General features: G+C 31.9%; 2 protein-coding genes across 3 annotated transcripts; one reads left to right on the forward strand and one right to left on the reverse strand.

Moving 5' to 3' along the window:
• Window positions 1-273: 273 nt before the first annotated feature.
• On the reverse strand, window positions 274-1406 carry LOC131051240 (protein DMP4). The gene has a single exon (XM_057985656.2). The coding sequence runs from the start codon at window positions 1101-1103 to the stop codon at window positions 462-464; it is 642 nt and encodes a 213-aa protein (XP_057841639.2). The 5' UTR covers window positions 1104-1406; the 3' UTR covers window positions 274-461.
• A 7002-nt stretch (window positions 1407-8408) lies between these two features.
• Window positions 8409-10026, forward strand: LOC131051239 (protein DMP4). Of its 2 annotated transcripts, XM_057985655.2 has the most exons (2): window positions 8409-9223; window positions 9383-10026. In XM_057985655.2, exons 1-2 carry the CDS (start codon window positions 8863-8865, stop codon window positions 9499-9501), a joined length of 480 nt encoding a protein of 159 aa, XP_057841638.2. In that variant the 5' UTR covers window positions 8409-8862; the 3' UTR covers window positions 9502-10026. The 2 variants fall into 2 exon arrangements, with proteins under 2 accessions (XP_057841638.2, XP_059077436.1); XM_059221453.1 differs by having other exon boundaries at window positions 8409-10026.
• The last annotated feature ends 1883 nt before the right edge of the window (window positions 10027-11909 follow it).

The raw sequence follows: 11909 nt of genomic DNA on the forward strand, positions 1-11909 counted from the left end.
TCTGAATTCTATTGTGTTCTAGTAATATTAGAAGAGAAAACATTAAGATAATAGAGAGTTAAAGAAGAAGAATTCACATAGTGTGAACTCAACGATGATGGAAAAGCTACATCACAATAACATAACGCTAGAGGAGAAAACATAAGATAATAATATACATATGTTGTTTCCAAAATCTATTATGGTGTAGTAATATTAGAAGAAAAAACATTTAGATAACAGAAAATTTAAGAAGAAGAATTCACAAAATGTGATCCTATGAAAAATTTAGAATTCAAAAACAATATTAAACACGATTATGAATTGTGAATACTTTGCTATCATATTAATATACAGATATTTTAAAAAGTTCTATGAACAAACTATTTTGTGCAGAGGCAAATACCAGGTAACAACAACTTATTCAACAAATTATTTCTGATGAGAACAAACTGATGCAGAATGTGGGCATGTCATGTCTGCTAATGATCTGCAGTAATAGGGAATCCTATGCCATGGCGGGTGGTAGGAAAGGCAACAAACAAAAGACTGGCAAATGCTCCAATTCCCACAGGAAGCACATCCAGAACTTCCTTTGTCTCACCCTGAGCCGAAGGATACAAACAATTCACAACATTCTGGTCCAGCAGAGCCACAGCAGCAAACACCATGGCAGACATAATAGCATGCCCAAAATCAATAAACCTCACTCTGTATTTGCCCTGATCAACAACGCCACCGCCCACATAATCAAAAGTCCAGAGCCCTCTGGGAGTCGCCACACCGTAGTAAATATTCCCATCAGGTCCCTTAAAACTGTCGGTGAAAGAGACTAGAAAGCACGAAATCCCGCACAGAAGAAGAAGAATTTCTGTCAATAGACGGCTGGCGGCGTCGCAATGGCCGCTATTGGAGAAGAGCGGGCAGAGCACTTGGAATGCCAGGACTGTCCCTGTGGGAAGCAGGTTGGCCAAATGGGCCGTGCTCTTGAATGTTTGGTGGATTGCTCTCTGTATCACGCTTTTTCTCTGTTCTATATCGTTCCAGTCCCTTTTCTTTGATTTTTCTTCTTCTTTCTCTTCGTGAATTAGGGGTTCCCTGATTTCAATTGGGGATTCCGCCATTCTTCTCTTCTGGTTTGTTTTGTGTGGGAAAGTTCTGAATTTTATGTGGGAATGCTCTGAATTTTCCGTGGGAATGCTCTGAATTTCTACGTGAGAATGCTCTGGATTTTAGATTGATTTGGGAATGCTCTGGATTTTCTGCAGGAATGCTCTGGATTTTTTGTGGGAATGCTCTGGATTTTTTGTGGGAATGCTCTGGATTTTGATTTGGGAATGCTCTGAATTTTGATTTGGGAATGGTCTGAATTTTTATGCGACTGGTTGTTATTTCATCTTTGAGTGTAATTTATAAGTTGAGGTATAAATTTTCCTGGTATTTTAAGCATTTCGTAGAGTATAAGACATAGCTGCGTTTTGGATCATCGTAAAGAAAAGAAGTCGTAACGAAAGTTAGATTTAAATGGAAGAAACGTATTGTATTGCTTAAGGTTGAGATGGCTTGTAACAAGATTGGAATAAGTAGAGCACTCCTGGACGTTAAGGAATAATAGGGGATAGGGTCTGGGATCTTCATTTGATAGGTATATAGAGTAGTTTTTTCATTTTAGATTTTGATAATTTGGATTGATTTTTTTGGATGCCTGGTTTTAGTATATGATTTGATTGTTTTTGTGTTTTATTGATTCAAATTTTGTTTTATTGTTCTGTCAATTTTTTAATTATTTAGTTTAGTAGCTTTCTTATCTTTAAGATAATTGTTTGTATGATCTTGTCTCTTGCTTTTAAATTTTAATTTTTTATGATTTAAGATTCAACTAGAGTTATGTATACAATACATTAGCCAAAAGTAGTTGCATATCATCAAATGCGTGACATCACATGGTATCATTGAAAATCACAGCAGATATATCAATTATCTTCTCTTATGCATGATCCATATATAGAGAGGATACTATTGACTTTGTTATTAGCAAATACATTATAAATATACAAATATTTTTGAAAGATATATGCTCTATCATAGACACACTAATTATCCTCTTCTTTATAGATACACCAATCATCCTCTAGATCATTCCTGTTCCAAATATAGGGAGGATACTCCCCACTTTGTTATTAGCAAACAAATATACAAATATTTAATAAAAAGAACTTAAACAATTACACACACTTAACCACTTGAAATGGATGTCAACTTAACAAAGATATTTTGTTGTACATCAAAGAGGAACATAGAGATCTTGTTGACACGTGAAAACAACATTTATTAAATATATAATATAAATTAACAAAAAAATTTTTAAAAAATCCCATGGACAAACCCTATTTGGGTTAAAAAAACCCAAGTCAAGAGAGAAATACTCCTCCTTCAACCATCACAAAGGTAGATTACAAATGTATACAATGCCATCATGCAATATCCACAAGTTCACTCAATAACTTTTCATCTTCTAATACACCATCTACTATCATGAAAAAATTTAGGTATGGTAAATAAGTGTAATAGTTAAAGAATGGACTAAAACTACCTTCTTGGCTGCTCCAAATGGACAACTCAAAGGATGAGAGGCTAGAGATGTTAAAATACAATACTAGTGTAGATGCTCTCGCACACAACTTTTAAATATACACTCAACCTCTAGAGAAGGTTCTCTTTTTGGCTACCTAAAAATTAAACTAATCCTTGGAAGGAAAAAGGGGCATAGGGTTCACAACAAGAAATGAGGATTAGTGAAATAAAATTAAGGGTGAAGAGGTGACAAACAAATAGATTAATTATCCCTTCTTTTAGCACACAACCAATTTTTATCCATTAACATGTAAAGCTGATAGTGGGATTTCCTCAACCTAAATGATACAAACCTACCAATGTGCAAAACAACATTAATTAATATCTTTGACCAACAAGCTTTCAAATACACAAAGATTATACATTTCCATATAGAGAGTATAAATAAACAAACACAAAAAAAAATTAAAATTCAAACTAGTGAGAATACTCTAGGGTGAGATATGAAGAACAAAAACTTAGAACAACATTTCATTCTAGTCAAGAACTATAAGATCAATAATCAACCAATCATTTTTCAAGAGAAAAATACAATTTCAAATTACAAAGCCAAAAAATATCTACAAAGAGAAAAAACCATGTACATATAGATTGTCAAAAGGAAAAAATCTCATTCATAGATCCAATAAGGTTCATCAAGAAGGTAAAAAACCACCTTGATGTTAAACCTAAAATATATAATACCCTTTTATGATAACTTTCTTCCTACATCTCATAAAGAGGAAAGGAAGTTTTACATTAAATATTAAGAGAGTTATCATAACTGTTAATTTAAATAACACAAATGGTTTTGATATGATATGATATTTTTATTTGAATTCAAATGCACTGAGTGATTCACTACATACCTTACAATGAGAGCTAACTCCACATAGATCATGGAGAAACAATACTTCACTTCCTCTTGAAAATAAGCAAAATAATTGTCAAATTAGATGATAAAATTCTTAAAAATCTTCCAATTTCATGTTATGTCCACACTATGAGGAGTTCACCAATTCTCCAATGAGATAAATGAAGTTTTTTGTGGTATTTTATGTGTTTGATAGAGAAAACAAATGCTTTTTAGAGTGTTGTTTTGTTAGTCATCTATTTAAAGGAATGAATTTATCCAAATTTTATTTTTTGAACTATTTTGAGGCTTGCAACTTTTCTTTAAGACTCCTAAAAGATGGAACCTCCTAAAAGATGTTCCATTCCAACATAATTGTATTTCCCTAAAATAGATAGCACATATGGCAGGGCCAATAATGACCTAATGAACCAACACGTAGCATTACAAGGTACAACAAATAAAAATAAAGGTATGTCAACTAATTGTAGCATGATAGAAGTGTTTAGTTGACCCTAAGACCCTTATTCTCTTTGTTTTGTGCATGATTGGTTGTTTACTAATATTTTGTATCTTACCACTTTCTTAAAAAATGATCTTTTTCTTTCAATTGACACATTTTCTCCTTTCTCTTAATTCATTTGTGGTAATCGCCTAAATTCTCTAAAAATCATATTTACCACAACAATTAAATTACTATTAATAGGGGTGGATATTTACCACAACAATTAAATTACTATTAATAGGGGTAGACATGTATAGTTTTTTTTTTTCTATTTTTCTTTTATACATTAGTTTTTCTTTCGATTTTTTTTGCCTTAGTCAGAAGTTCCTATATGCAAAAACTATAGATAGTTCCCTTAATTATGTCTCATCTTAATTTAATAGTTTTCAAAAATATTTTGTATGGGTATTTTTTTCTTTCTTGCACTCTTTAGATTCCATTTTTTTTTTGATACTTGAGAGCAAGGTACATCACCATGATATCAATCACTCATAGCTATTGATGCTCTGCAAAAATGATATGTTAGGGGACACAAAACACACAATATCACACGTTAATGATGTTAGTCTTACATCATAAATGAAAGACAAAGGAAATCACTATCCTAAGCAAGCATATCAAGAGAGATATCAAACATCTAATAGAAAGCAACGAAACAAAGGAATGCAATAAAACATCCCTAAATGCCCTCCAACGTGCTTGTAGCTGCTCCTCCCTTGTTCCTCTCCTCTCCAAGTTCCACATGAGTGTAGCTCTCAGTTGTGCACTGCTATGGAAGTCTTATGGAGATTCAAGATTGAAAGATGATTGTGAAAGTATGCAAATGCAAGCTAACAACTAGAGAAATATGAGTTAATTAAATGCTATTGTTAATTTTAACCAAAAAGATAAATGTAGATTATGCTAAAATGCTCTCCTAAATTCACTATAACTTAGATGCATGCAAGATTTCTGGATCTAGATTATGAAGGAATGGGCTCTATTTATAGGAAAAAGAGAGAAATGGATGGTTGAGATTGAGTAATCTCAACAAGGGTCTGGATTGATGGGTTTATGATCCATGTGAGGGCTTTCAATCCAATCCCAGAATGACAAATGTCGTCATGAGATGGGTTGAGGGGAGAGGGAAGAAGCATTAAATGCTTGGCATGACTTGAAGGTTAACTTGGGAGGTAAGGTTAATGTTGAGTTGAATGAATAAAACCATTATCCAATAAATAATCCCTTTATCCAATGGATAAACTCATGTGCAAGAGTTAGTGAGGATAACCCATGGTCAAAACAATAAATGCTTCAAGAGACCCATGAGTCAAATGGAGGTTAAGTTAGAGGGAAAGTCTCTAACCATGTGGGCAAGTGGAATTAACCATAAATGGTTATGTAAGAGCCATTAGTGGTCATGTAAGATCCATTAGTGGTTTGGAAGACTTTGGAGGTTAGCTTGTTGAACACATAAAGCATTAAATGCTTTTCAAAGACTTTGAGGCTTTGAGAAGTGACTTCAAGTTGCTTATGAATGTGACAATATTTAGGAGATGGATTAGGCTAATTAGGAATGGTTAGAAGAATTTAGAAAGTGGTTAGAAGAGTCTAGAAGGAGATTTAGGATTGCAAGGGGGTTTTCTAGGTGAGGGAAAATAGGATTTTAATTAAAATAAAATTAATTTATTTCAATTGTGGTTGCAATTTGCATTTGCAGGAGAATGCAAGTGGGAGGTAGTTTAGGGATTTAAATAAATGTTTTAATTATTTATTTAAAAGAGGAAAGGGGGTTAAATTAAATAAACATGAATTATTCATTTAATTGATTTAGAATGTGGCTTAATGAATTAATTTAAATAAATTGAATAATTTATTTAATTAATAAGAGAAGGGGTTGATGATGAATTAATTAAATATTAATTTAATTAACTGATTATTGAAGGTTAGATAATCAAATAAATAATAAATATTCATTTAATTAATTAGACATATTTATGTGACTACAACTACTATATAACTATAACTACAAGCTATCACACAATTATAATTTCTAGGTTTGTCAAAGCACTCAATTGTCTTATTTTAATGATTTGTAATTGTTTTAAGATCCAATTAGAATACAACAACACCTTTGTACTTCTTTAGAATCTAGTTTATGTGGTGTTTTTTTAATATTTTTTTTCAGCAAAATAAGACTCACAATTGAGAGAAAGAAAAAAAGAGACAACAACTATCTCCTTGAAGAAAACATCACTACTATACATCTAAAAGAAAGGAGAGGTGAGAGATATGCTTGTTACAATAATCTACAAAATCAGGTTGTGGAAAAATTAAATTGATCATACAATTACAAGAAAATAAATACAAAAGAAATATATTTAACATACCATGATTTATGTGAAGAAAAAACTTTCAAGAGAAAAACCACAAACTATAAAGAAACTCAATATATTTTTGAAAAAATGATTTTATTCATTTGTAGAATCTAATTCTTTTCTATAAGTAGATCACCAACAAGAGAACTATAATGAATTTGGTAGAATAATAATACCAACAAAATTTAATTTAAAACCTCTATCACAAGCAACCAATAAATAAGAGAAGCAATACATGAACCCATTAAATAGTAAGTAAGAAAGTGTGAACTAAAACAAACAAAAATAGGGGTGAGGGACCAATAGGTGATAAGGGTACCAATACATGTTATAGTACATGGACACTTTTAGACCAATAGTGGTGCCCTAAAAATGTCATGTCAATGCTTATCCACAAAAAAGTACCTCTAAATTTTTTTTAAAAAACCAATGATGTGATGCCACATCAACGCACCAGTAAGCATGACTTAGTGCATACCTATGGGTCTTATGACAATTTGGGACCATTTTGGACACTTTCACAAAAATGCATGTTGACGTGGCATCATATTTGATCATGTGGACTTGAAATTTTGTTTTTAAGTAGGGGACTTGACAAGTAAGTTGTTGTGTAAAATTGATTTTTTTAAAAATGTCCACATATGATTTTGAGAAGCATGAAGTTAGGGTGAGAACGTATTGGCTCCTCTCCCCTATGTTACCCAAATTTCTATTCAAAATTTGAAGTGCATATCCCAAAATGAGTTGACATGCCAAAAATAACATATTCCTTAAATCTATCATAAAATCATTATAATTTGTAAGTTGATAAAGTGAAAAATGATATGCTTTTGATTTTGATACTTGTATGTCTATTGTTCATTTAATCAATATCTACTTGCTCAAACTAGGATCATGATTCTTGAAAAAACAAGAAAAAATGCTTTTTGGGGTGATGTTTGTGTTAATCGCCTATTGAATGGAATAAATAAAAAATTAAAAATTAAAAAAAAATATTTTGAGTCTCGAATTTCTTTTTAAAGATTACTAGAAATGTTCCATTCCAACACAATTGTAATTGCCTATAATAGACATACACATATGGTAGGTCCTTAAATGACCTAATGAACCAACACACAACATTATAAAACATAGAAAATAAAAATAAAGGTCTCTCAACTAATCCTAGCATGATAGAAGTGCTTAATTGACTTAAGACCCTTATTTCTCTTTGTTTTGTGCATGATTGGTTGTTTACTAATTAATACTTTGCCCCTTGCTAAAAAAAACTGTTCTTTTTCTTTCAATTGGTACATTTTCTCCTTTCTCTTAATTCATTTGTAATAATCACATGAATTCTCTAAACAAGCATGTTTAGAAAACAATTAAATCACTATTAACATCAAAATATAAATTTAATTATGATGGCTTCATCATATTAACATTTGTGTTAATTTGTACATTATTTTGTTGTATTTAAGGATATTTGTTGATTCTTTACTTTGAGTCATAGATAAGAATAATTGAAAGACAACCTAGGATCATTGAAGAGCATATATGAGAGCACCATATTCATTATTAAGGCATTACATGCGCCATCCTAGATATATTATGTGCTTGCTTGAATCACTCTAATTAGAAGTTTGATTAAGGAGAACATGACCCTCATAATTCAACAAATTCTTAAAGGTGATCCTAAACATAACTAGTCCTTACCAAAATTCTACCAATCCACTTACCACTAAATCAACCTCACTCACAAATGTTAGTTCATTTTGTGTGCTAAGTTTAGATCAATACTTGTGAAGATCAAAATCATATATCCATTTATAAACAAGAGCCAAATATAAGCAATTAACAAATTCTAAGATAAATATATATTTAATCCCAAAATAAAAAATCACAATAAATAGACTCTTAATATCCTTAAGAGTGCATTTCCAATCTCATAATCTAATTAAAAATTACTAGTTAATTTATTATTTCTATTAATTTAACAATAAATCATTTTGATGTCCCGCTCAAAATCCAAGGATTTCATAATTATTTAACAATTTAACGTAGGTGAAAACTAGTTAATAACATTTTATTTTCATTATGGTAATCTGGGAGACCATTTTCCCCGTATATGCAGTTTTGCAGAGCAGAGATCATATATTTTACAGTTTTAAAGGGGTTTGATGTATCTGCAGCCACCATAATTCCATATCTACAGCTATCTGATTCTCTACATAATAAAGTACATTATTTTCTCTACAAAAGCAGTATCAAATGTATGAACAAATCCCTGGTCTGTCTGCTTTAACTCTTTCCACCTCAAAAATGGCGGAATACAGAAATCTGCTTGTTCTGCTTTAACTCTTTCCACCTCAAACACGGCAGAAAACAAAACCCTTCAAAAGCACACAATTCAAAACCAGTTAAACCCCACCGAAAGCTCAAACCGGACCCTATTGCACCCTCCAATTCAAGCTTCGAATCTTTCCTTTCAAAAGCCAAAATCATTTCTTATACATTTCTCAGAATATATAGATCCCAATTCACAATGAAGCGCACCAGATCAAATAAATCTCGTCATGGACGACGAAAAAAAAGCTTTGCTACAGCAGCAGCCAACATTCTTAGACATTGAAGATGTAGAATTTTCAGAAGAAGCCAGTATAATTCGTGCGGTAAATCGAGCCCTGAATCTAACTGCCCATCTGAACAACCTGCTGCCCACGGGCACAATGCTAGCCTTTCAAGTGCTCTGCCCCATTTTTTCCAACGGCGGGCAATGTGACCACCTGCACAAAATCCTCACAGCAGGGCTGTTAACTCTCTGCGGAATTTCTTCTTTTGTGTTGTCTTTTACAGACAGTTTCAGGGCGCCTAATGGAAAAATCTATTACGGCTTTGCAACGCCGCGAGGTCTGTGGGCGTTTGGGAGCCGGAAGTGTAAGGCTTTTGATACATCACGTTTTAGTGTTAGGTTTTTGGATTTTGTTCACGGCATTTTTTCTGTGTTAGTTGTGGTTTCTCTGGGTTTAGCCAATTTTGATGTTGTAGACTGCTTTTATCCTGAAATGCCGAGGATTTATATGAATTCTGTGCCAGTTGTGGCAGGGTTTGTGATTAGTATGGTGTTTGTCTTGTATCCGAGCCAGAGACGAGGGATTGGCCACGCTTCAATGTATTCAGGCCAAGAAAGTATGCAGATAAGATATTATTACTGATGATTGTTAGATTTGGCGGAATTACTGTTTGGGATTCAATGTTGAGAATTTTAGATGTTTTAGGGTTTTCAATTTTTGGGGGATTTATGTCAGTTGTCCAGTTCTTCGTTTTCATCAATTCTTTTCTCCCAAATCTGAGTTTTTAAGGTCTGTTGGGGCTACAGATTCTCATCCATTATTTGATTTTAGTGGGCAATTGCACCTGGGGGTCTCTACATGACCTCATCATTCTTGTGAGTGAATTTTGGCACTGGCCCGTAATGATTAAAAGTTTAAACCATTCTTAGTATGGAGACTGTGCTATGGTGATTTGAACCAAAGCCTTAGATTTATAAACATGGATCATACATGGACTGTGTTATGTCGTTGAATGAACCATATGTTCTTCAGACTGTGTTATCATATTAAGGAAGATCACACTTAAGAATGCTCTGAAATTTTTTGAAAAATTGATTGAAAGTTTCAGTTCTTGTGGTATTGGATTTGTTTAAGATTTTAAAAAAATAAAAATTGTTTGTTTTACTTCGATGATGGATTATACAGTCCTATCAGAAATTTTGATGAAAAACGTCTACATAATTTAATCCAAAAAAATATATGAAACTGAAAAATAATTCTTTTGAAAAACATTTTGTTTTGAAATATTTCACATACCTGGAGATTCCATAGCCCAATTCCTGGTAGATTTTAAAGTATAAAATCTGAACTCTGTAATTGAAAAGCAGATTATGTTGCGCATAGTTTTGTAGTTGCCCACAGATGCTGGTTATATTTTAAAGTATAAAATATAATGGTTTCATTTCCTTTTTAAAATCTGAACCTGACCTGGGACTCTATGTAGGGAGCAAAATACATCCTAAATCAATTAATAAAAGCAGAAAACAGTCTAATTGAGTACATTTTGCTCCCTACATAGATATTTAACCTTTTTTAAGAATTTGATTCATTATATCATAATTTCAAACAAATAGTTACTAAAGGTCCCTCTAATGAATCTTTTCTCTTAACCATATCAAATATGAAACTAAAATTGTAGATGGGCAAAGAATGTTTTTTAAAATGATTGAATTTTTTGTTGTTTTTTCTTTGGGCAAATTGAAAGTACTTTTAATTTTCTAAATACATAATCTGTAAAAGCTATTGCTTTTACACTAATTTTTGAGTACCTAATCCATGGTCATGACTTTTTAATAATTTTCAAACCATAACATCAGCCAATGACATCAATCACTGGAATCCCCTTTCTAGTGGGGTTAGAAATCAGCCATGCGAACTTGTCCTTGCCCTAAGAGATGCATCAGTGGGAATCAAGTAAAAGTAACATGAGAGAAAAGGCTGAGAAGTTGGGCTTGTAGGAAATCAGTATACAGTCTAATCAGCGAATTTCTAATCATTTATGTTCTCATTCTTTATGGTCAATCAACAAAAGTAATCTTCTTAAAGAAAAAGGTCTAAAGACATTATTAAATTGTGATTTTAAAATATTTAATTTTTGTTGTGGTTGTAGAGAATAAAAGTGTATGTCTAAATAATCTTTTAATTTTAGAGCTACTTTGGGTTGATATTTTGCATGTCTTTTAAGGTTTGATATAATTATTTTAGTGCCCTTACTAACCCAAAATCTATTGAACCACTTAGACATACTACATTGTCCTATTAAGAACCACAACAATCAAATTCTTAATTGTTAACTCATAAAGAATATGATTATTGGATGTAGTCTTAACCTCTAATTTTAGGAGATCTAAAATCATAATTATACAAGGTATATAAGTTTTGACTTTATGTGGTTGTAGAGCAAGCAGATGTATGTCTAAATATATTTTTGTTTTAGTTTTAGGTTGATATTTTTGATTGCATGATTCTAGGGCTTAATTCAACTATTTTAACCCATGACCTATTTCATCACTTAGGTGTGTTATATTGCCCATTTAAGAACCATACTGACCTAGTTCATTGCAATTAACTCATCTTAAATGCAATCTCATCTTCTAATTTTCAAAGGCCTAAAAGAAAAATTATACGAATTGTATCTGTAGGCTTCAAAATATTTAATCTTCATTCTAATTGTAGAGTAGAAAAATGTATATCCAAATATTGTAGTTTTATGTTATTTTGGGTCAATGTTTTGGAATGCATGATTCTAGATCTTGATTCAATTATTTTGGTGCCCTCACTAGCCCAAACTTGATTCATTAGTTAGATATGACATATTGACATATGAAGAACCTTGGTGATCTAATTCCTAGTAGTTTATTCATCCTAGATGTGACTACGGGGTGTAATCTTGTCCTCTAATTTCAAGACAAAGTCTAAAAGAATAATTATGTGAGATATATAAATTTTGAGCAAAACATTTAATTTTTGTTGTGATTGTATATTAGTAAAGTGTATATCCAAAAAAATTC

This window comes from Cryptomeria japonica, chromosome 5 (genome assembly GCF_030272615.1).
Source record: "Cryptomeria japonica chromosome 5, Sugi_1.0, whole genome shotgun sequence".
Lineage (NCBI taxonomy): Eukaryota > Viridiplantae > Streptophyta > Pinopsida > Cupressales > Cupressaceae > Cryptomeria > Cryptomeria japonica.

Coding starts and splice junctions, on each gene's coding strand:
- LOC131051239 (XM_059221453.1), top strand. CDS start 8,863: ATGGACGACGAAAAAAAAGCTTTGCTACAGCAGCAGCCAACATTCTTA.
- LOC131051240 (XM_057985656.2), bottom strand. CDS start 1,103: ATGGCGGAATCCCCAATTGAAATCAGGGAACCCCTAATTCACGAAGAG.